The sequence below is a fragment of the Ambystoma mexicanum genome, chromosome 7q (genome assembly GCF_040938575.1).
Source record: "Ambystoma mexicanum isolate Mex_15411 chromosome 7q, UKY_AmexF1_1, whole genome shotgun sequence".
Lineage (NCBI taxonomy): Eukaryota > Metazoa > Chordata > Amphibia > Caudata > Ambystomatidae > Ambystoma > Ambystoma mexicanum.
In genome coordinates, this window is record NC_090941.1 from 984,280,555 (window position 1) to 984,307,065 (window position 26,511).

General features: G+C 44.2%; 1 protein-coding gene across 4 annotated transcripts in view; it reads left to right on the forward strand.

Moving 5' to 3' along the window:
• Positions 1–26,219, forward strand: part of P2RY6 (pyrimidinergic receptor P2Y6) — a 514,342-nt gene extending 488,123 nt beyond the window's left edge. For all 4 annotated transcript variants that reach the window (XM_069640103.1, XM_069640104.1, XM_069640107.1 and 1 more), the window contains one exon: positions 22,684–26,219. In XM_069640103.1, the coding sequence (XP_069496204.1) occupies positions 22,739–23,746 (1,008 nt within the window). In that variant the 5' untranslated portion in view covers positions 22,684–22,738 and the 3' untranslated portion in view covers positions 23,747–26,219. The remainder of the gene's footprint in view (positions 1–22,683) is intronic.
• The last annotated feature ends 292 nt before the right edge of the window (positions 26,220–26,511 follow it).

Below are 26,511 nucleotides of genomic sequence, written 5' to 3' on the forward strand. Positions count from 1 at the left end.
GAAAAGATGAGTTTTCAGAAGTTTTCTGAAGCATAAGTAATTCTCTTCCTGCCGTAGTGTTGGAGGTAGGAAGGTTACCTTCCCTCAACGCAGACCTGGAAAGCATGAGCTGAATCAGTGTAAGCTTCCATTCCATCATAATGAATAGGTACTGCATGGTCCTTAGCAGTGCAAGAGTGGCTCACAAACAATATTAATAACAGTGGCCTGGGCAGTTCAAATGCCACTCACAAAGAACAAGCCATAGGAATGCCTCAGTAGTGCAAGAGCCCCTATGCACAACTGGCGTAGCGTGTCCCTATCTAGTGCAAACTCCCCACAAGGAAAGCGGGCACAGTATGGGCCTCTGCAGTCAATTCTCACCCCAAATATAGTTGTCACAGTATGGGCCTTGGTAGTGCCTGTTCCCCTCACGTAGCACGCATACAGCTTGGGCCTTTGCAGTTCATGCTCTACTCACATAGAACAGACACAGTGGTGTGAGCCGTGGCAGTGCAAGCTCGCTCGTATAGGACAGGCATAGTATGGGCCTCCAGAGTGCACCTTTCCCTCTAATTTAACAGCCACAGAATGTGGCTGACCAGTACATTGTGGCCTCCTCTATGTAACTCTTGCTGCTCCTACTTGCTATCCGGCTACTCACTGTATATACTGTATCGGCTAGCCGCTCGGACACTGTGTGTATTGTTCTGCCTCATGTTCCATTCTAAGTGTAAATTTATGAATATATATATATATATATATATATATATATATATGTAACTTGCATCCTCCTATGTAACACTTACTTGTAACTACATTGCCAAACATGCGCCGTGATGCCCTTGGGCAGGTTGCGCAATATAAATAAACAAAATACAAATACAAAATACATTCACTCTGCATGTCGAAACGGCACAGCATGGGGTTTAACAGTTCAAGCTTTCATCATCATAAAAACAATGCTGATGCATAACAAATGGCACACAGCGTTACACCAACACCCTATATCATATCGTGCTCCCGGACCACCACATATAACAGTCACAGTATGGGCCTTGTTAGTGCCTGCTCATCACATAGAATAGTCACAGCATGGGCCTCTACAGTCCTCCCTTCATGCAGCCAGGTGTTCTGCAAACTCACCACATCATTGTCGTGCTCCCAGACTACCACACATGACATTCACAATATTGGGCTTGGCAGTGCCTGCTCACTCACATAAAATATCCACAGCAGGGGCCTCTGTCGTGCTCCCGTCATGCACAGGGGTCCTCTGCCACTCTCTGCCCCCCATCATTATACTGTCCAATGTGTGCTCGCAGACTGCTAAGTTATATCAGTTACATCATTGAGTGATGAGCCATGGAGGATTGACATGTAGACAAGAGTTGCACATTAACTGGCCTGTTCCTATTGACCGCAACATAGCACACGTGGTCACATGGAATATGTTTACAAAAAGGTATTATAAAACGACCTATGCAAAGCACTTTATCTACCTTTGAACCGATGTTCTTGAAGCACACCACTGCCAGTGACACCATATGTAAACGTGTAGAATTTTGTTTCTGTTATCATTTCAGGCTCCAAAACTGTAATATCAGTGAGATATAGGTCCACCCCTCGCATGTCTGTATCAGCACTGCACTTATCTCCCCTTACTGTGCTTACAGTGCTCCCCTGTCCACCTGACATGGTTGTTCCACCTGCTGAAGCTGGGGTGATGCACCCCCTCCAGATCTTGGGGCTGGTTCTGCCCCAGGGCCCGTTCTAATCCGTTTCAGAAGCTGATTCTACAGACATCCAGAAGATTTGTTTAGCTGTCAACCTGCAGAGAACTAATAGTGAAGGGGGGAGGAAGTTGTCAGAGCTCATCCGGGTCAAGAGGGCAACACTGCCAGCAAAGTCCCTGCAAGCAGCTCTGCCGACCCTCTTTCCCTCAAAAATCCATTTGCAGATTCCAATAACAGGGGTAGGGGGTGGAAGAGGGGGGCATGGGTGGGCGTCGGCAGGACACAGGCAGACAGCAAAGCTTTCCGATCTGTGTATACTGCGGAGGTCATGTGGTGCAAACTTCAGGAGTGCCGGTGCTCCGCCCCATCTATAAATTAAGTGCCGGGGCTGAACACCGGCAAACACCGGCACAAATTTAGAACAAACATAATATACCTGCTCCTAAACCGGTTGTGCTTCCTGTCACCCCCTTTTCTGTTACTCACCTTTCTACCTGCATCATAAAACTCGAATACTAAAATCCCATTCATAGTCACTGCCTAAAAACCACAGTCCAGAAACTCAAGCTATCAGAATGCCACCTTCCCACCTTCTGTTCTTCCTTCCGCTAGTAGAAGAAAAGGGGAAAAAGGTAAATGGAATGTCAGGAAGCAGGAAAGGGCAGTGACATCTAGTGCGCACTGCACACATCACACGCAAAGGGCCAACACGTAGCCAATGCAGTCACTCGATAAGAACCAATCGCGTTCCTGCTTACTTTGCCTATATCCATGTTGTGGTCTTTTAATCAGGGCTGGACTGACCTATAAGGAACTCTGGAGCTTTCCCAGTAGGCCTCTGCCTCTTTTGTGTGGTAACCTACATTATTTCCAAATGTTCTCATAGGAAAACGGTTGGGCTTGCTGAAAATGTGTAACATAGGGCCACTTTGAAAATGATTTCCAGGGCCTCCTTTGGTTCCTAGCCCATCCCTGCTTGTAATTACTGATTTCTTGTTTACCACTTCACAAAATATCTTGTATCCAAGAGCTCACTTTGAGTTGTGTGCTGAGAGGCACTTGAGCTCTTCTCGTATGACAAACGCAGGATTTTGAGACACTTGCTCGCACTATCATCTTAACCATTTTTGTGGCACTGGGCACGGACATCTTTGGGGCCCCCTCCACCAAACCAAAGGAATTAAGTGATCAAGAATATCTGGTCGCACCACCCATCCCCTCATCCTGATCACAACCTATAGGTTGATATGCTGTCTTGCAGCATTCAAAATAAGCATGTTTACTCCCTTTAAGTCCCCTTATCCTCTTCATTCTTGCTCTAATCAGAATAATGAACTAGTAGCATTTGAAGGTCAACATTAGCAGTCTATGAAGTGGATACTTCAGTTTTAGTATAGATACAGGATACCTGTTATCAATAGCATCCAGGGAGGTATGCAGCCTGTAGTATTAATGCAGGACCATATGTAAAATGTACATGTAACCCCAAATAGAAAGAGAACTCACATTGGCTGCCTCACAGAATGCAAAAGTGCTCAAGCATGGAGAGAGGAGACCAATTGGAAGGAAGGAGAAATATACACATACCATTGCATGGATAGTGGATGCAGATAAGCTACCAGGAAGGTGTCTGTATCCAGACAGACTGAGATAAGAATTGGAATATGGTTTTCAAATAGTGTTGGCATTAGAGATCAAAGGAACAAGTGCTGTGGTGTCAATATAATAATGCTCACTATTATAGTGGAAGCAACATTATAGCCAGTGAACCTATGAGTGAGGCTTTTATGCAGATCATACCATGCGAAGGAAATCACTCTGAAGGGCTGACAATTGTGAAAGGTTTAGGGGCTGGCAATTTTGAGAGGTTAGGCAATACAAGATTAAATGAGATGTCCAAGATCCCACATTGGTTAAGGAGTGGATTTGTTTCTGCAATTTCTGCACTTGAACACTTTCTTTTCAGGTTCTTTTCATGAACTAAACTGACTTGGAAAGTACACAAATCACTTTACCAAACATGACCATTCATAAAAACAAAATATTATAGAAGGGTATTACACAAAATGGGAATGATTCTAGCTTCATTCTCTCCATCATCAAGGTAAGTATATAAATACCAGCATACCAATGGGTGTGATTTATCTAATCCATTAAATCTGTTTTTTTCTTTTGTATTTTAAAGCTTTAAAGGGATGGTCTAGTAAAAATGTTTATTTAAAAAATAGATAGGCCACATAAAAAAAAAATACTAGCATCCTCCGTTTTAAAACTTCCTATGTAAAATTTTGAGCTATTCAAGCTCAAAATTCGAAAAAGCAAGCACAGGGGCGCAGCCATTTTGTGAAATGGAGGCCCTCCTGTGCTGGCTTTTGCTTTTGCGGCACTAATGAAGGAAAAGCCAGCCAGCTGTAGTAAACAAAGTCTACCGCTGGGTGGCTTTCCCTTCATTAGTGCCGGGACTCTGAGGACGCGGACCGGAGACCAGAGCAGGAAAGCTGCAGCTGAATCTCGGTAAGTGCTATTTATTTTTTTTACAAAAAATAAGCACTAGCTGCGGTTTTTTTTCTAAGTTTTCCGGGCTGGAAGAGCCCGGAAAACTTAGAAATAAAACCGCAGCTTTAAAAACGTATTTATGTTTGCGGTCGCTTTTGAAGCGACCGCAAACATAAATACAACGTTATTGTGTGGAAAACGCGGCGGTTTTTCTTTCCAAGTTTCTCAGGCTCCTCCGGCTCGGAGGAGTCTGAGAAACTTGATAAGAAAAACCGCAGCGTTTTCCAACACAACCGCGTTGTGTCTGCCTGAATGTGCTTTACCATTTGGGGCTCTCGGGCTCCCCCATTTGGGGCTCTCGGGCTCCCCACGGGGAGCCCGAGAGCCCCAAATGGTAAAGCAGATTCAGGCAGACACAGATTCAGGCAGACACAACGCGGCATTGCGGAAAACAACCGCGTTGTGTCTGCCTGAATCTGCTTTCCCATTTGGGGCTCTCGGGCTCCCCATGGGGAGCCCGAGAGCCCCAAATGGGAAATCAGCTGCAGGTAGAAACACTACGCGGCATGTAAACATAACCGCGTGTGTTTCTGCCTGCTGTGGCTTTCACTTTGGGTCTCCGGTGCTCCCCTGGGAGCATCGGAGACCCAAAGTGATAGCCACAGCAGGCAGAAACACACGCGGTTGTGTTGTATTTATGTTTGCGGTCGCTTCAAAAGCGACCGCAAACATAAATACGTTTTTAAAGCTGCGGTTTTATTTCTAAGTTTTCCGAGCTCCTCCAGCCCGGAAAACTTAGAAAAAAAACCGCAGCTAGTGCTTATTTTTTGTAAAAAAAATAAATAGCACTTACCGAGATTCAGCTGCAGCTTTCCTGCTCTGGTCTCCGGTCCGCGTCCTCCGAGTCCCGGCACTAATGAAGGGAAAGCCACCCAGCGGTAGACTTTGTTTACTACAGCTGGCTGGCTTTTCCTTCATTAGTGCCGCAAAAGCAAAAGCCAACACAGGAGGGCCTCCATTTCACAAAATGGCTGCGCCCCTGTGCTTGCTTTTTCGAATTTTGAGCTTGAATAGCTCAAATTTTTACATAGGAAGTTTTAAAATGGAGGATGCTAGTATTTTCTTTTTTATGTGGCCTATTTATTAAATAAAAATGTTTACTAGACCATCCCTTTAAATACTTCCAAAACAATGGCTTGTGACATTGTCATTTATAAACGTGCATAAAAACCTTTGACTTTTACAAAACAGCAACCCGTTTTTTGTGTGTCAAGCGAGCAGACCTTAAAATATGCTTGCCCAAGCCCTGCAACATCTAATCTGTTCTCTTCAGTTTACCACCCCTTGCAGTCAAAAGGCCTACATGGGAAGAAAGAACCATACCGCTGCCTGCAAGAAGGCAAACCTCACATAAAACCTAAAAGATATTAGATGATTTGACCAGGATTACTGTTTCGTCTGCCGACAAAGCAAGGATAGAAGCATGCATGCTTTTGTTCCACTGTCTTGAATTTGGATACTTCTTCACCTATTGGACTAACAGTTATTCTCATCGTTGGAGGTGATTGCCTAGGTTTTACAACACCCATCTGAACAAACCAATGTCTAGACTTTCACCATTCAGATGAAATGTTCATTTTTATAGCAACCCCTATCTGGTGCAGGTACATTGCTGATAATAGCACCTGTTGTGCTATAAAACAAAGTACATATGCAGGTAGATTTATAACTTCAAATATAGGAAATGCTCAGCCAGCTTTGCTGGAATGTGCTATTCTAATCTTCCATTTGAACACATCTCTGCAATGAGTGCTTGACACACTGAGCTAATTTCTAAATGAGTGTGCCATTCAATTTATCAATATGCATTTCAACTTTAGCTTTTGCACATGATAAACATATGTCCCACAGTAAGGAAAGAATGCCACAGAGTTATGCCGTTAGGAACACACAAATTATGTATACCACAGTGAACACAGAAGGCATAACATGCAGAATTGATCAAGGCAGAATGTACTTGTCAAAACAGACCGGCAATGGGCTTAGAACCTCGGCAACATGCCATACAATATCTTGACACGTGCTATTTAAGTCTGGTGAACAATGTAATCTTACTTCTGTAGATCAGTCAGACTTGTGGTGCCCCCTCCAAGGTGGGGGCCCTAGGCAAGTGCCCCTTTTGCCCTCCCATCAAAACGTCTCTGCTTGCTTGCTCTTGGTGTTGTCTGACCTCGCCTTGAATGCCGGCTACGGTAAATGTCACCATTACAAATGTCAGTCCTATCTCTGCGACCTTAAATTCAGGATTTCTTTGACATTCAAAGTCCTTTCGGATGTGTCTGCTTCCATAATTATAGAGAGCATAAATGTCCATGACACTGTAAATCCACCCAAAATTAATCTGACACCTTGTCATTTTGCAGGCAAACATAATTGAAGGAACCACGGCCCGAAATAAAACAAGCTCACGAAATGTCCAAACATGTACCATTAGAGATGTGCAGCAAAAAACACAGAAGGACATTGCTGCAAAACTAACAAGCATTGGCAATGCCAACAGTTTTTGGTTTTATGCAGGCATGGGAAATGCATTTGCCAGACACTGTCATAGTGGTATCCACTGGCCATTGATGGCAGCAGCTATAAAATGGCGCGAGGATCTGGACATATAATTGCAGTGCCTGGCAAATGCTTAATATTTATACACAAGCCAAAACTGTTGGATTTGAGAATGCTTGTTTTTAACAGGACTTCAGTGAATGACTCACATAGTGCCTCATTACGAGGTTGCCGGTTACTGGCAACCTTGGCTTACCGTTTCTGCCACCCGATATCCCGGTAATGGGAACACTGAAGCACTGGCACTGTTGCTAGCAGTGCCCGTGCTTCAGTGATTTATTTGCCGGTAGGTCACAGCCCCTAGCAGCAAACACGGAGTGAGACCGCCGGACCGGCTCACTTTTAATGAAGGCCATAGTGCTTATAAATCGAGTGGCTGAAGGTAAACCTGATTAAGACATTTTTATTTCACCAGTAGCACATTACCGCTCCAATTAAGTAATTATCTCTCAGAATACTGCTTTGGAGAAATAGTGGCAGGCACTTTGAGCACAATGTTTGATGGTAAGTGTTGATAAAGTTAGCTGAAAGGTATCCCAGGAGGATGTTTTTTGGGTGGGGAAGGGCAGGAAGTAGGTGGGAATGGCCATAGGATTAGCATGGTCATGGCCAGTCAACTGTCCTTTACTTTATTTCTTATATCACCTTATATCGCGCTGCATGCACAAATGTCAGGACAAAACAAGGACACACATAAATCAAGGGTAAGGAAGTCCGGCCACCCAGGAAGGATGCTCATAGTCGTACTCATATGAGGGGCTAGTCTACTCCTTTGTCAAAGAGGTTCATTTCTAACACTTTTTTCAAATGGGCCAGGCGTGGAATAGATCTTAAGGTCAGAGGGAGTTAATTTCATGACTGAGAGGCCCAGAAGTCGAAGCTGGAGCCCCCATATTGCTGGAGTTTGTAGCGTGGGAGGGATAAGAGGTGAGTATTGATGGAATGCAGGACTCTTGACCGGTGCCTTTACAATGCGAGCTGCTAGGTATTTAGCTGCGGCACCATTAAGGCATTTGTGGGTTATGGTTAGCGATTTGTAGAGTATCCTGTTCTTCTCTGGATGCCAGTGTAGGTCTCATCGCAACTCGTAGATGTGATGAAACTTGCTTAGCCCACAAACTGCCCCAACAGCACCATTCTGGGAAGTCTATAGTTTGTTGAGGTTAGCAGCAGACATACCAGACAAGAGGCTGTTACAATAGTCTAGATTGGAGTTAACTGGTGCAGAGGCAATCACAGCTCTATTCCCTGCAGAAGGATGTGGGCAAATTTGCCTGAGAAGAGAGTTCAGGTTGGCACTAGAGGATCGCAGATGTGCAGTGTGTTTGTCAAAGTGAGCTGATGGTCAAAAAATACGCCCACGGTTTTAAAATGGGGAGCTACTTGAATTGGACAGCCAGCAACACAGAAAGCAACACAGAAGCAGTTGTAAGAGGTGTCCAGCTTCTTTAGCCTAGGACCCGGGCTGAGAATCAGCAGCTGTGTCTTATTGTGATTCAGTGCCAGTGAATTTGTTATCATTTAGGCTTGGATTGTGGCAAAGATTTCAATGACCATCTCGGTATCCTTGATATGGTCTCCTGAGAGTTCTATCAAAACCTGGGTGTCGTCCACCTAGTTTGCATATCAAACACCTATAATGTCCATAGAATTGGGGAGAGACATGCTCCCTGTGGGACACCGCAGGTCTGATGGACAGGGGAGGCTTGGAAACCTTTGACGTCAACCCTGGTCACATGGGAGGAGAGAAAGGACTCCATCCAGAAGGCAGCACTTTCAGAAAAGTGGCCAAACTCGATCAACCTTTTGATGATCAAAAGTATTCCATGAGATCAAATGCAGTGGACAGGTCGAGGAGCATTAAAAGTGTGACTCACCCGCCATCGATTATACTCAATATGTTGGAATTAAGATTGAGCAGTGCCGTCTCTATTCTGTGCCTGAAACAAAAACCTGATTGCAGAGAACCCAAAAAGTGGTGTGTTTCTAAGAACTCTTGCAACTGCCAAATAGGCAATTTTTTCCAAGATCTTGAGAAGAAAGGGGACAATAGTAATGGGCCTATAGTTAGGCAGTTGCATGGTCGAGCTTGTACTTTTTTAAGAGTGGACTGATCCGAGTGTCCTTCAATGTAGCTGGAACGTGAGATTCTGCAGAAGACATTTATTATCGTAGTGATCCATGATGTTAGTGAGATAGACTCTCTGATCAGAGGCTGGACAGATGTCACCCAGAAATGAGGTTGGCTTCACGTTGGCTAAGACCATCTGAGCCTCGCTCTGGGAGATCACAGGGAGATAAAACAGAGGCTGGTCTTTCAGCTGTTGGGTGGGTGGTTTAGCTTGTGGGGCAAGAAGACACTCTGGGGTCAGTTGGCATGCTTTGATGAACTGCTGATGGCCTGACACCTTTTTTATCTGTTAATCCTGGATTGCTTGGCACCAGGAGTCACTTTTGGTAATTATGGATCTCGTATCCTTTCCTTCCACCTCTCGAACGATGGTAAAAAGCTCCCTTGAGCTGAACTTGGCTTGACAGATTCTATCATTATAGCTGGCTGTTTGGCTGTCAGAATAAATTGCTTATATTGGAATACCGATTCCTTGTATTTTGACAGAGTATTGGAACAAGTGTTATGTCACATCCTTTCACTAGCTCGTTTGTGTCTTCTAGCTTTAATGATTTCTGTATAGAACACGATGTTTCTTCTGTTTTATCTTTTAATGGGGTTTTCCCGTAGCGGGGCTAGCGTGCCTACCGCCTTCCCAATTGCCTTTTGGAAAGAGGCTACGAGATAGTCAGTATCCACAAGGGGAAACAACTTGTCAATGTAGGGGGGGGTAATTAATGGTATCTGTCAAGGTGTCAGGAGTTATATTCCTGAGATTACAGACTAGCTTAGTTCTTTTAGGCAGCTTGGGTGTGTAGGACAAGCAAATAGGTGACTTTAAATCAAAAGAGATTGTAAGATGGTCGGACCATGGGCAAGTATGGACCATTGGTGAGGAGATTTTGGTTTCGAATGTCAAAATCCAATCAAGGATATTACCGCCCTGATGAGTGGCAGTCATCACATGTTGGTTGAGGGCTAACACTTGGAGGGAGGGAGGGAGTAAGGGATAAGGCGTCAGAATCTTGGTCGGTACAAGCCCAGAGTTTAAAGTCACCCATGTTTATGAGATGGCCTGAGGCTTTTACTAGCTCATTGCAGAAAGCTAGTAGTCGCTCCTCAAAATTTGACATTTTAGATGGGAGCCTATACAGGAACAGGAGACTTATAGATGTATGACAGTCAAGGCCAGGTTTGGCAAGAAGAATCTCACAATTATCAATGGGTGGTGTCTTGGAGATGTGAACATAAGTGTGTTTTTAAAGAACAGGGACCAATCCCCTTACCACCAACCCAGTCAGTCCTAAGTAGGTTGTAGACCTCTGGGGTAGTCAGGGTGACGGCATGGGCGGCTGCATCGTAAAGCCATGTTTCGCTGACTGTGAAGAGATCGAAGTTGCAGTCGGTGATGTAATCATGAAGTTCAACCGCATGCTTTACAAGGGAGTGGGTGTTCACTAGACCAAACCGCAAGGTAGCTAATTCAGAATTCCTCAGAGTAAGATTGTGGGGGGGATCGGGCTTTGAGTCAGAGGGTGGGAGCAATCCCTGACATTAGCTTGAAGGGTGAGGATCTCGGGCAACAAAGGGGAGACATTGTCACGTTTGAGGACCTCACCTTTCTATGGAGGACTCGTCGTTAAGGTGGAGCATGGAGTCCCCTTCAGCCGAATCTGGCTTTGGGAAAGCAGTGTGCAACTGCCCCTAACATCAGCTGAAGGGCTGTCAATATCTGGAGTCTGTGGGGGTCTCAACCAGCCCTGCTTTGAGGGAAAGAGAAAATGCTCTTTTGGGTGAAGTCAGTAACTCAACACACAGGTCCATTTCCCTGCAGAACATACAGCCGGGGGAGCGCTGCGTTCAAAGGGCCACACAGCGGCGTGAAATGTGAAACACGGGGCGTATCAGTTGTTCGACAAAATTACGGTAACAGAGTACAGCAACTGAACAGAAGTTGGACAAACCTTACAATGGGGAGGGAAGCCTGCGACCCAATGATCCTTACGCAAACTGGCGCAAACCGGGATGGACGCGCGAGCGCAGACATGCCTTGATCGGGAAATAAATAATCAGCACTGGGAAGTGCAGTCCAAAGTAAAGAGCACTCCTGAAAGTAGCAGTGCTTTAGACAACACGAAGTAAGTAGCGTTTGAGATTTTTTAGAAGTCACGAGCCAGAGAACAAGTCTATCCAACCACAAAAACACAGTAGGTGAAAATCATTCTTCAAATGATAAACAATAAAAACAAGTGTTTTTAAGTCATGAAACCTAGCGTGCATGCACTCGTGCCTATCAGATCAAAAGAGGAGATTGTACCATAGGATTTGCAAATTTTGGGCGTAGTTCAAGCGTAAACCGGCTTGCACGCGCCCAGATCAGGAAATAAATACCCAGGGCTGCTGGGAAGTGTAGTCAAAAGCAAGCAGCACTCGTTAAACCAGCGGGACTTTATACTTCACAAGGTAAATAGCGTTTGAGGTTTTTTAGAAGTCATGAGGCAGAGAAGAAGTCTATGCAACCACAAAAATTCAGTGGATGGCAATCATCATTCAAATGATGAACAATAAAAGCAAGTGTTTATAAAGCACAAAACCTAGCATGAATGCAAGCATGCACTTGTGCCTGCTGCTTGGTTGCGGCCTCTGCACGAATGGCAGGCACCGTCTGTGCATGACCCCCCCAGAGGCTGTTTTTCTTAAGGAAAGACAGACTTGTCTGGGTGTCGTGCTGCAAAGGCCAAAGGAGGAAGAGGCGGTCCCTGAACCATCCACTCCTTGACCCCCTGGATCCTCGCACACATTGTGATCACCTCAGTTCTCATGCTGCGGGAGGGCAAACGCCCAAACACCTACAAGCTTTGTCTCTCACCTGATATACCAGTTCTCCCTATCTGTACTCCAATGCAATAGTTTTGGTTTACAGATGGCGCAAATGCACCACCCAAACACCAAAACTAAATATTATGATAATCATGAATAAAAGAAATGGCTAAAATTACAAAATCTCTCTCAAGTATTGAAAACAGGTTTAAGATAGTTGAGGTCCTTCTTACCTACATGAGGTTGCTTGCTTCTTCTGATCTAGACTCCGGCAAACATTAGGTAAGGAATATTAATTGGTAGTGAACATTTAAAAGGTCAGTAATGTGATAACAGCAGCAGACTTTAATAAAGTTCGTAATTTGTCTCAAACCCTAAAGATAGAATTTGCCCCAGTGGACAGGCATTTTACAGTCAATCCCTCGCTGTGTTTACCTGTCAGATTCTGGCCATGATTCTGCTGTCACAATGTTTCAAGCCTGGGATTTATAATAAGGGAAGCACATAGTTCTACTCGAACTCTGAATGTGTTTCCTTGCATTGAAGGTCAATGTTGAAACATTGTATCAACAACACTGTGGCTTGAATCTCCCAACTATCAACAGCACTGTGGCTTGAATCACCCAAGTATTAACAACACTGTGGCTTGAATCTCCCAACTATCAACAGCACTGTGTCTTGAATCACCCAAGTATCAACATCACTGTGGCTTGAATCACCCAAGTATCAACAGCACTGTGGCTTGAATCACCCAAGTATCAACTACACTGTGGCTTGAATCTCTCAAGTATGAAAAACACTGAGGGTTGAATCTCTAAACTATCAACAGCACTGTGTCTTGAATCACCCAAGTATCAACATCACTGTGGCTTGAATCACCCAAGTATCAACTACACTGTGGCTTGAATCACCCAAGTATCAACAACACTGTGGCTTGAATCACCCAAGTATCAACAACACTGTGGCTTGAATCACCCAAGTATCAACAGCACTTTCGCTTGAATCTCCCAAGTATCAACAACACTGTGGTTTGAATGTATCAACAGCACTTTGGCTAATATCTCCCAATTATCGACAGTGCGGCTTCAATCTCCTAAGGATCAACAACACTGTGGGCCTCATCGCGAGGTTGGCGGTATCCCAGCGGTAATTTCACCGGGATACCGCCAATGCAAATAGCATTACCGCTACTCAGTCCGGTGCCATTAGCGGTAAGGCAGTAAAGTTCATTTAACAAACAAATTAATTCTGGTTCCAATGTTCGCTGGGTGATGGGTTTACCCCTGGGTCCCCCTGTTCTGGGTGCTGACCCTTCTAAATGGTTAACCATCTGTGGCTACTCACTGATTATTGTGGCCGACACACATGCCCATGGGCTGGTAATTGCCAACGAATACAGCTGTTGATGAAAGCCACCGAACAAATACGTTCCTACCACCTCCCAACACACATTGTCACTGTAGCAGATTCGGACATGCTAACTTTAATCACCCATGCCGCCCTTCAAAGCAGACTCCCTAACTCTGCTTTACTATTCACCACCTACTAAATGCATGTGATATTCCTAATTTGTTGGCCTTTCCTCTGCCCAGTAAATTAGTGTTCCTAATACTGCTTTTGCCTTTTGCTCCTCCTGTTGAATGCATGTGGGGTTCTCAGTGCTTTGGCCTCCTCCTGTTGAATGCATGTGGGGCTCTCAGTGCTTCGGCCTCCTCCTGTTGAATGCATGTGGGGCTCTCAGTGCTTTGGCCTTTTCTCCAGCCTATAAAATGTCTGCTAAGGTTCTCAGTGTGTTGGCCATATCTTCCACCTACTAAATGGATGCAGGATTCTGAGTACTTTGGCCTTCTCCTCCATTTACTAAATAAACAAGGGGTTCTCAGTGCATTGGCCTTTCCCTCCACCTACAAAATGTATTTTGAGGTTCTCTGTGATTTGGCCTTCCCCTCGACCTACTCATTGCACTTGGGGTTCTCTTTGCCTTGACCTTCTCTTTAGCCTACAAACAGCATGTGGAGTTCAGTTTGTTGGCCTTCTCTTCCAGCTAGTAAATGCATATGAGGTTCTCAGTGCTTTGATCTTCTCCTATGCATATTAAATGCACATAGTGTTCTCAGTGTTTCGGCTTTCTCCATGACCTTCTAAATGCACCTGGGGTTCTCAGTGCTTTGACATTCTCCTCTACCTACAAAATGCATGGGTGTTTTGATTGTATATGCCTTCTCTGCCTACAAAATCTAAGTGGGCTAATTGCTGCTTTAGACATTTCCATCTTGTAATAACGGTGCCTTTCACTGCTTTGGGCTTCTACTGCAGCAACAAACTGCATGCCTGTTTTTCAGTGTTTTGACCTTCTCCTCTGCCTACAAGCTTCACACAGGGTTCTCAGTGCTTTGACATTCTCCCCCACCTACAAAAGACACACGGGTTTCTCATGTTTTGGTATTATCCTTTACCTACACATTGTATGTGCAGTTCCCAGTGGTTTTGTACTGAAATGTAACTAAGGATGTAATGAAAAGTGTCTAAGAAATGCATATTTACATGTAGAATTGGTTCTTTGACTATAGAGAACTGTCCCTGGTCTAAGACCCCCACCACAACCATCCCAGCCCACAATCTGGGACTAGGAACAGGTGGTTTTAATCATATTTCTTTTTCAAAATAATAAATCAATGAATTAAAGGTGCCCTTAAGTAGCAGTGCATGGGAAATTACCCACAATATTGAGTACGGGGAGACCTATCCGGGAGCAATCCAGAGCTAGTCCTTCCCCCTGAGGAGGGTGGCAGCAGTTGGGAGGGCCCCAGTTCCAACCCCCCTTGTGCCAGCATGCTGTTATGCAGCACCCCTTTCTCACACTATGCCTTATTAACAAAATACTTGCCACATACTTGTTAATCTTTCTAATACCAACATATGTGATCAGAACCAAAGCGAGCACAACCACAGAGTGAGCATCCCTCCAGAGCCACGTGGCCCGCATCATGTCTGCAGAGGTCGGGCCTCGAATACATGAAAGCAACTCTCCAACATCCCTTGCTGTCAGCGTTCCAACACCATAGTCCGAGACCCAGTAGAGGGCAGACCTAGTATTTAAGTGGCTACATAGCTATAAAAGCAGCCGTGCAATGCTCCCTACCTCTGGCAGCAGCTCAACGCAGCCAGCTCTCTACTCCCTCTGCCACCAAGGACAAAACCATAGGAACCAAAATCGGAGCCGAGGGAATAGTTAATTCCTCAACTGTAAATTTAAGGTCTCTTCTCAAGAGTATTGCCAAGCCAGCCATGTGAATGACAATATGATGAACTTTGCCACTTGAATCCTAGTGTTCTGTTAGGAAATGACAGGCAGAATGTCTATTACAAATCACATAAGAGATTAAGTTATAGCTGTTGCTAGAACACCTTAATGTTTGATTAGGAAACCACTCAGTAAATGTGGGGGCCACGTTTAAAGCGACCCAATCTCTTCCACTGAAATAAAGTTGAAGTTCAACCTCAATTAAACTCCCTCTCAATCAAAAGGTGGAGAGTGTTCTTTTTTTAACAGGGGTCTAGGTGCAGAAAAGTATTGGCTAAGCAATCGCAAGCTAGGAATAAAAGGACATTTATTACAAAAATTAAGTGAGAGGAAGGGTTGCTGATGGTGTCAGAGGGGGCAAAGGGGCTAATTTGCAAGGTTATATTCAGCTTTGTACAGTCGAAGGTCTAGATAGGAGGCTCAGGAGCAGTATCTGAGTGAAGATTTTACCTCCTCCATTTTGGAAATGTCCTATTGGCTGGCCCAATCTTGAAAGAGGAGGTGCTAAAAGCTGTATAATGAATCACTTAAACTAATTAAAGCCCAGGACCTCACCAATTTCAAACTCCTTTTCATAATAGATGTATCCCCTCTCTGATCCACCATCTTCCCTTCTTTTCAACTGTTTGGCGAGACAGGTAGAATGACAGCTACTATATAAGACTAACACATTACGATCATACGAAGATCAGGCAACAGCCCAGTGTTCTTCTCTTCTTCCTGACCTATAGCTTTAATGAATCCTGATGCTAAAATATATACAAGGGTCCTAGCTACTCTGATTGCCACAGTTCTGGCAGAACTGGTGGTACCATATCAAACTGGATGTACCCCATGGAGGAATGCAGAAGATAACACCAGACGGGTCTTAAACATAATTGACAAAGTGGGGGCGATCTGAAATCAGATTGGTGCTTGTCGCATAGGATGCATAACATGACTTTGACAGGGTAGATTGGACATGTATGAGCAAGGTGCTTCTAAACATGGTTTTGGAGAAAACCTGATCACAGTGATTAGGAGCTCAGTTGGGGTCAATAGGGCGTTCTTGCACTTAGTTTCACTATATAGAGGAATTAATCAGGGATGGCCACTCTTCACTCCTGTTTCCTCTGATAGTGGAGCCCTGGGCGATACACGTTAGAGTTGAGCTTAATATTCAAGGAATTAAATGGGGCAGTGAGGAACACAATATCTGCATGTTTGCAGATGAGATGTTTTTGAAGTTGTGTAGGTTCAAAAAGTTGCTATCAGCAGTTATCACTGCCAAAGAAAGATTTGCTAAAGTATCCGGATTCAAAGTTAATATCGTTAAAGCAGAGCTACTTCACCTGATACTTTCATACTAAGAGATTACAATGATGAAAGTGGCCCTCCTAATGGGCCAATAAGTCCCTACAGAATATGGGAGTATATTTAACGAGCTACATATCAGGAATATACTGACCCAATTTTCAATGTGTTATGTAGCAAATACGTCGGGATTTGAATAGGTGGAAGAGGGTAGCAAAGTTTTGGGTTGAGATGATTGCCCTCTTGAAAATTAATGTCTTGTTCAGATTGTTAGATCTTTTCCAAACCCTCCCAATAATTATGTTTAACTGTGATTTGGTATCCAGGCAGAAAGAATTCTCTAATTTAATTTGGAAGGTCAAGAAACCCCGCATTAGCAGGATGTTTCTTGTTAGGCCAATGAAGAGAGGTGGGTTGGGGTGTCTGGAGGAAGCAAGCTACTTTTAAAGCGAACCAGCTTTGGGTGCTTTCTGGCTTTCTGTCTAGATGTGCCCACGTCATCCAAGCACTGGATGCTCATGGAATAGATGCTAGTGGGATCGCACATTTGGGAACACCACTGGTTGAAGATACAATAAAGATCTAAATGTCTCTAGACTAACCCCATCGCCAGGTCCATGTTGTCTGATTGGGATGAGATGGTTGCAAAGCAAGCGCCTATGTCATTTCCATCCCCTTCTACACCTATCCTTAGCAATCCTATCCTATACACGTGGAGCATACGGTAGCATATTTCAAAGATGGAAATGGGGTGGGAGTAACCAATTAGGGGCCATTTTTCAAAATGGAGAAATATAAGACTCGCTACAGGGTTATCAAAAAAGATAGGATGTAATACTGTCAGATTAGCCATTGGACTACACATCATGGAATTAGACCAGGAGGCTCTACAATGCTAAACCTTTTTTGAAAATAAATACTAGCTGGAAACCGGCTGCACAAGCATATGATGGCCTGGCATAAAGACTTGTCCAAAGAATTTGATGATTACACATCGATGGTCATTTGGATGGGCTTTCACAAGACCACAATATCAGCCCATGGCCTACACCCCCAATATAAGCTTCTCTGTAGGTGGTATCGAGCTCTGCACCTAATGAATATGCAATCCTCCTTCAAAGGAGCGCTCATCAATGCCCGCTCCTTAGGGGCACATGCTATAGAAGTGCACGACCTCATTATGGAATCACAGCTCGACATACTAGTAATCACAGAGTCCTGGCTCCATCAAGCATCAGGTCCCCTACTAACTCTGGCAATCCCACCCGACTACACCATATTTAGAACAGATAGGACCCACTCACAAGGAGGAGGTGTCGCTATTATAGCCAAGACTAAATTACAGCTTAGATCATGTCCCATCGAAAGTATAGAAGGGTATGAAACACTACTCGTAAAATTTCCCATAAATGCTAAAACTACTATTAACTTAATAGTAATTTATAGAGCACCTAGCCCTAACAACCACCCAGAGACTGAAATTCCGTTGCTATTAGCTCCACTAATAAAACCTAGCTCGAAATACATCATCCTGGGTGACCTCAACCTAGGTTTCAATGATAGCCAAGATGCCAAAGCAGAATCACTTCATTCCGCCCTGAAGGACATGGGTTTCAGCCAACTAGTTAATGCACCCACACATATCAAAGGCAGGACCCTTGACTGGATCCTCTCCCTTAATACACCCATAATCATTGACGCCATCTCCCCTCTCACTTGGTCCGATCACCATAATATTGTATTTACTATCAATCCCTCCGAACCCATACAAAATAAACCTAAAACCATGATTACCTATGAAACTAGAAACGCCCGCAAACTCACGCCAGAAAACCTCACGCCTCCTCTTTCAAAAATCCTAGATTCCACCTCGATCACTAGTGACAACCCCTGTCTCCTAGCTGACATATATCACAACTGCCTCACTGAAACCATTAATGCCATAGCACCGCTCACCACCAAGGCAAAACGCTCAGACAAGCGATCTAGCTTCTGGTTCAATGAGGATCTTATCGCCCTCAGAAGAACCAAACGCGCGCGTGAACATACCTACAGAAAGCATCCTACTGCAGAGGCAGAAAAAGCCTACCAAGAAATAAACAAAACCTATAAAACAGCTACTATTACTTATAAATCTAATGCGTACAACAATAGGATCAACAATGCCACCTCAGACACCAAGGAATTATTTGCCATTTTAAAAGAATTGGAAAACCCCACCCCAGCCATAAACCCAACCATCCCCAGCAAGGAATGGTGCACCACTATTCAAGACGCACTAACAGCCAAAATTGAACTACTCCAAATAAAAATCACATCTAAAAAACAATCACTAGCCGATAAACCTGCCCTCCTTAATCTAAATCGACCACACCAGGAATTCACCAGCTCCCCATTCCAGTTCACACCAGTATCCCAAAACGTAGTGTTTGACACCATCGCCAAACTCAAAGCCTCCAATTGCAGAGGCGATTCTGTCCCCGCATCAGTAGTCAAATCCTGTGCCCACACCCTCACCCCTATTATCACCAACTTCGTGAACGCTTCCTTCAATGCCAACCTAGTACCAGCTAGCATCAAAGAAGCCTGGGTCACCCCTCTCCTGAAAAAACCTACCCTAGACCCTACGGTGCCCACTAATTACAGGCCAATAACAACTGTCCCATTTCTCCTCAAAATATTGGACAAACTAGCATACAACCAAGTCCAAACTCACCTCGAACAAAACCACCTCCTTGGCACGAGGCAATCAGGTTTCCGCCCCAACCATAGCACAGAAACGGCGCTCCTTGACTTAAAAATCCAGATGGATACCATCAGAGACTCAGGAAAACTCTGCATCCTCCTCCTACTCGATCTCTCCGCAGCGTTTGATTTAGTAGACCATAATAAACTGTGTGCCACACTAGCGAAAGACTTTAACTTCTCCACCGAAGCTACTACCTGGATCAAATCTTTTCTTGCTGACCGCACCTCCAGGGTCGCCATAGGTAAAGAAGCCGCCAACCCAATCATAGTACCCATTGGTGTCCCCCAAGGGTCCTGTCTCTCACCAACATTATACAATGCATACACTAAACTCCTCTTCTCAGCGCTAGACGACATGGGTGTCATCTACACCAACTTTGCAGATGACACCCAGATCCTCATCCCTTTATCGGGAGATTACACTGAAGACACCGACACTATCAATAAAATATATGCCATAATCCAAAATTGGATGGCACTAAACAGCCTCTGCCTCAATGATGAGAAGACTGAGGTTCTCATTGTGGGCTCCCAATCCAAAATAGAAGCCTTACACCCTGATTACTCATCCATCAACATTGATGGCACAAACATATCAGTACTCAAACAAGTCAAAACACTAGGTGTCTACCTTGATGCCAACCTCACCATGACCAAGCACATTAACGCCCTTTCCTCCTCTACTTCCTACACCGCTAAACTTATTGCTCTCAGTCGCCAATTTTTGACACCCACTAACTGTATCACGCTGGCAAGAGCTTTAATCTTATCCAGACTCGACTACTGCAACGTACTCTACCTGGGCACCTCAAAAGCCAATCTAAACAAACTACAGCTTATTCAGAATAAAGCCCTTCGGGCGGCCCTTGGAATAAGGAAGTCAGATCATATCTCAAATATTAGAAGAAACCATCACTGGCTCCCCATCAAAGCCAGGGTCACATTCAAAGCCCTGTGCGTCACATACAAATGCATCCACTCATGTGTCCCCATCTACCTCAACCACGCCATCACCAAAAAAGTATCAAAGAGAACCCTCAGATCTAACAGTCAACTACTCCTAGCCATCCCCCGATACAAGACTACCAAGGCAGGAGGCAGTAGTTTCCAATATCTCGCACCCACATATTGGAACACTCTTCCCCTCCCCATCAAAAATGAGCAAACGTTCGCAGGCTTCAAGAAATCTCTGAAAACGTGGCTATTTAACCAAGACTAAAAGCCTCTTCCATGCTTCAGGAAATATCACTGTATTTAAGCCCTGCATTTAAAGTTTTCATGTATGATTATTTTGTATTCACATGCACTGCGCCCGACTGGCAATTTCCAAGAAATGTTTTAACTAAGCTGTCTGTAACATCGCCGTGGTACCTAAGGGTTTGGGCGAGTAACAAATGCAATAAATAAATAAATAAATAAATAAATATCCACAGCAATCAAACTTGTGTTGGCGATTGGGCACAAAGAGGGGGACATGTCACCAATCCCACTGGGATTGCTTCATGATCTTTGACCTGGCTGGAGATTCGATCTAGTGAAGATGAGATCACTAGTTGGAGCCTCCCAGGATATTGTAAGGGTATATTACCCAAGCAAAAAGTGAAGAACAAATATTGGACAATGCACTGATCTCTAAGCTTCCTTTAGCAGAAATATGGGGCATTTCCTCATTGTGGCGGAAGCCTAAAACACCTACCAAACTTTTGTGGCTGACGAGAATATGGAATCTGTTGACGATGGAAAAATTACACACTCTGTCTGTAAACCGTTGGGTAGTTTCTATGCAATCTGGTCACACTCTAAGTTACATGGCTAAGGTGTGCATCTGTTTATTCTGCCTTATGTGATTGATGGCTCTCGGCTGGTTTCATATTTGAGGCTTCATGGTACCATGGTTCTGTTTCTGCATTTATTCTTGTTTTTGGAAGCACATATTGTGAAACACTATCCTGACCAACAATAATAAGAAGAACATAACGAATATGGATAAAAGTGGGAATAGGATCTACACTGTGGGAAATGTCATTTTCAACTGAATGAAGTTCTCTGACTGTCTTTTGTAGCATGATTACCATGTTATGCTATTTGATCAATAAAGAGGTAGTTAGATGGCAGCAAGCATTCAGACGATATTTGAATATTTCTCTTTCAGTAATGCCTACAGTGTGTCCTTCTGCCATGCCTACATAATACACATGGTGTTGTCCATGGTGTGGCCTTCTCCTGTGCTTACTATATGCACATGGATTCTCAGTGCTTTAGCATTCTCCTCACTTACAAAATGCATGTTGGGTTCTCAATGCTTTGACCTTCTCCTCTTCCTAAAAAGTGCATGTCGCTGATCAGAGATTTAGCATTCTCCTCCACCTACAAAATGTAAATGCACTTAACACTGCTTTCTCCTTTGCCTGCAAAATGCACACAGGGTTCTTGGTGTTTTGGCCTTCTTCTCCAACTTCTAAATGCATGGGAGGTGCACTGTGCCTAGGTATTCTACTCGTACAAATGTGCAAGTAACACTGCTTTTACTCACACTGCTTTGGTGTACCGCCCCCCACCCACAAATCATGTGACCTCCAACTCCCCCCAAATGTCTACCTCAATCTCCAAACTCTGTCTAGGCCCTTTTTATCAATTTAGGTCTACTCTAACCTACACTATTACTAATCCTAAACAAACCCTAGTTACAATTCCATTCCATAACTGGCCAGTTCCGCTCCTTCCTTTTCGATCACCAACCACTGACTTGTCTGGATTTCTATTCACCTCTATTTTTTTATAAAGATATGAGGTTGAACCCTGTAGAACATCCTATCTTGAACCTCTGGAAAACCCCAGAAAGTTCTTCCTACTGAAGCCTGTGGAAGTTCCAGGAGTTTGTGTTTTGCAAACCATGTCCTGCCATGACTAATTGTGATCCGCTTCACTGACAAAAAGCACTGACTGTGGTGTGCAAAGGTTCATTAAAGGCATCCGCTTTCCAGTCCCTTGAAATCCAAAATGGATCAGCAGATGTGTGAATGTTTTTTGTTAACACTGAAACAGACCTTGGTGCACAACAACGAACACTAAGCATTACGTTTCTTATCCTCCTTGAATTTCACAACAGACTGATGTATTTTTGACTCACCTTCTGACACTGACACTGGCTCTGACACACGGAACCTATCAGAACACGCAAGATTTGATTTCCATTTTGGCATCAAGGATAGATTTATAATTTCTGACCCATCAGCTAAGACTAATATAACCTCTAGAACACTCATTGTTTTGAGCAGAAATACCCAGAATTCCTTAGATTTAATTCTCACTTTGAAATCCAGGATAGACTGACTTATTTGTGGCCCATTATCGAAGGCTAAAACAGGCTCTAAAATGTGAAAACTAATGCATGTGCTAATGGCCATTGTCGCAGCTACACTAGGTTGTGGTCAGAAAAAAGTCATAGACTGCCCTACATTTTATGTCCATCTTCACACTCTTGAAGGCCACCGTACCTGGAGACAATGTTCACTTGCTCATTGTTTGAAGCACTGCGTCCTGTACACTACTGAACTGTTTTTCATTTCCATCCTCAGGTCCTGACGTAGCAATGCAGTTGGTAATCCCTTGATTGCACTCCTGTGCTAAATTATGGAGAACGTCAACAATTCTGCTGTGGGGAAGAACTGCACGTTCAATGAAGACTTCAAGCAGATCCTGCTACCTCTTGTCTACTCGATCGTCTTCGTCATTGGCCTTTCCCTTAACCTGACCGTCATACTTCAAATCTGGCTATCTCGGAAAGTGTTGACGCGCACAACAATCTACATGCTGAACCTTGCCACGGCGGATCTCCTGTATGTCTGCTCTCTTCCTCTCCTCATCTACAACTACTCTAACCACGACTACTGGCCTTTTGGGGACTTCACCTGTAAGTTTGTCCGATTCCAGTTCTACAGCAACCTGCATGGTAGCATCATGTTCCTGACCTGCATGAGTTTCCAGCGTTACCTGGGAATCTGCCATCCTTTATCCACCTGGCATAAGAAGAGGGGCAAGAAATTCACCTGGATTGTGTGTGGTGTAGTGTGGTTCATTGTGATTGCACAGTGTCTGCCCACGTTTGTGTTCGCATCTACTGGCATTCAGCGAAACCGCACTGTTTGTTACGACCTAAGCCCACCAGATAGCTCCACCCGCTATTTCCCCTATGGGATCACACTAACTATCACAGGATTCCTAATCCCATTCGTTGTCATACTGGTGTGTTACTGCAGTATGACCAAGATCTTGTGCCAGAAGGACGAAATGATAGGACCGGCCGTGCGCAAGAAGAAAGACAAGGCCATCCGCATGATCATCATTGTGGTGATCGTGTTTGCCATCAGCTTCTTCCCATTCCACCTAACAAAGACAATCTACCTGATCGTGCGCTCGCTGAACGGTGTGCCGTGCTTGGTCCTACAGACATTTGCTATTGTGTACAAGTGTACCCGGCCATTTGCCAGCATGAACAGTGTCATCGACCCCATTCTTTTTTATTTCACACAGCAGAAGTTCAGACAGAGCACCAGAAATATCTTGGAGCGTATGAGCACCAAATTTCAAAGGGAGCACTGTGTCCAAAAAACAGTGACGGTGCCAAGGAATGAGACGTGAAGGCTTGTGCCAGATATTAGACCATAGCTGTTGGTGGAACCATTGGATTAAGTGTGCCATCATCTAAATGGTACTAATGCAATGACATTAATGTACATGAGCCATCATGGTGCGCCAACACCCAACTGAAGCAGAAAATGAAGTATCCCCCTGATCTACACCGATCACAGGCTCATTCCTAAATGAGAAATCAGTCTGTTCTGCTGAGAGTGCACCATGAGACTGCAATATAGTTGTTACATTGATTCTCAATCTCTTGGTCCATATGCCATAAGGAAAGTCATTTAGGGAAATTCACATTATGTGGATACCTTGCTACAAATAAATGTGTTTTCTGCTTACTCAGATGTGAAAAATATGGATCTAGTTGCACAGCAGTGACATAGTAATCTGTGCTTTTATCATCACCAAACAAAGTTCACAGGAGGTTTTACCTGTTGACTTCATCGGGGAAGGATGTGGAATAACTTGTGATGATTTGGACAAGCTATCTGAAGATAAATTCTGCTATGGTGACCTCTGTGACTGTGATTTTCTATTGTGGTAGCATGGGGCGTAATCAGATATTGTTGTGTTTATTAATATGCAAAAAAGAACAAAGCAAAAATGCATAGTCTGCTGCTTGAGAAACCTCACACTCGGGGTCAGTTGTACCATAAGGAAATTCAAGACTGCGGCCCAAGAGTCCATCAGCAGCAAGTCACCAGGGGCCACTAATTTATCAACCCTAGGAGGGCACCAAAATGGATCCTCACATGAGGTAGTCCAAACTGCCTAGCACTGGCTCTACCGAGGAAGTTTGGTAAAAGCACTTGATTTCACTATTAACACTGTGAATTAATAGTGCTGAAGAACAGATAGGTCTATTGAGTAATCTTTGGAACTGTTCACCTTTATTAATAAATTATTTATTTAGGGAATCACAAGCTTGTTAAAGCCCTTTCGTCCCTTTCTCTATTCATTAGCCTTACCCTGCAACTTCAGTGGAGCCCTTTCTTCTCTTGCACAATTGCCATTTATATTGTGTGTTTTAATTGTTGATTTCAAAATATTTAGACTTTTTTTAGATAACGGAAAATGTTTGAGGAACATATGAGGTGGTATGAAACAAAACAGTATTAAAGGCATCTCTCTTTTACCCTTACTAAAGCCTCTGAAGTGAGGAGATTCCTTGGGGATCTCGGAGTATAACCCTGTTTCCTGGCTTTGTTTACATCCAGACATACACTTCCTGCTTGAACACCCATGTCAAAGCCCTCTCTGTGATTTCCTGCCCACTGCCCCCTTTCTGAGGCCACCGGGAGACTAGGTTCTAACCAGCCTTTGCAGTAGAGATGAATGTAAGAGACTGCTGCTGGGGCTGGATTTAACTGCACCTTTTTAAAACTGCAATTCTATTCAATCCTTTATTTACAGTTCGCAAAATTAGGTGTTATTTTAATTTACATTGTTTCACCTAAAATAAACACTGTGGACAATGGGCAATAACAAATAGAGTTCCATTACCCACCTGCTCGGGGCATTGGTATGGTTCTTTGCATTACTTATGACAACCAGTGGAGATATGGGAGCCTACCCCCAACCATGACTGTCATCACCACTTTAACTCATCCACCTCAAACTCTGAGGGTCTTCTCCAAGCAGAGAGTTGGGGGCAGATCTATCTCCTCAGCTGGTGTCTCCCTCTGGAACAGCCTCCCTGCCTCTTTCAAACTTGAGCAGATCCACCTCTAGTTCCGGAAGCAACTCAAGACCTTTCTTTTTTGCTTCCGCTTTCTCTCTTCCTCTCCCCTGCTGATGCACCCGACTGCTCCGCGCACTGGTCACATGGTCACCCGGTCATCCTCTGAACTCGGGTCCAGGCTCCTGCATGTCCAGTTGCCCTTGCACTGCCTCCAGGCTCCCCAGCACTTAAGGGTCTGTATCTGCAACCCTACAGTCCCTTCTCTCTGCACTTATGAGTCGCCCACTGGCTGCACTTGTAAGTTAACTTTACTTCCCCCTGGCACTTCTCCCATTCCCTCTTCCCCACACTTGCGCCATCTGAATGACACAAGGCCCAGTAAGATTGTTATTTTATCCTCTCTTGTTTCCCCCTCCTCGTCTTGTTGCACCTAGAAACACTTGTGTACAGGTGTGTTATAATTGCCACACCATATCATATCCTATAAGTCTGAGCAGCGTCCGAGAAGCTGTCTGGATCCCAGCTGAGGACATAGAGTGAAATACTGGTTATACACACAGCCTGAGAGCCTTATTTTTGGGAATGGTAGGCTGATGTCATGGCACCTTCTTGTTTATTTCTTTAACAATCGTACATTACAGAAGAGATGTCCTATTGCAAGAAATGTGATGTGGGCTCCTCTAACTGAGCGCCTGGAGACAGCCCCTGGGTGGTAGCGGTGTGCGGTATAAATCAACATAACATAACTGTATGTACAAAACTGAATTATAAAATGTAATGAAGGCATTATTACTGGGAGGCACTGTAATTGATTTTCAATGGAGAGCAGGTGACGCCTAGTCCTATTAGGAATATAATGTTGTCCATTTATCTAGCAGTAAACATGGTCCAGAAAAGAGGTGGAAACCAAGACTCTGCTCTCTTCGGGCTTGTGTCGTTGACTCTCACCCATAACCATTTGTGGCTACGGTGTGAATGATACACATTGCAAAGTGTCATCATCTGATGGCACAGCACATCTTACTGCAGCTGCCACTGGATTCAAGTGGTCTTCATGAAGAATTGCTAACACGTGCCTTAT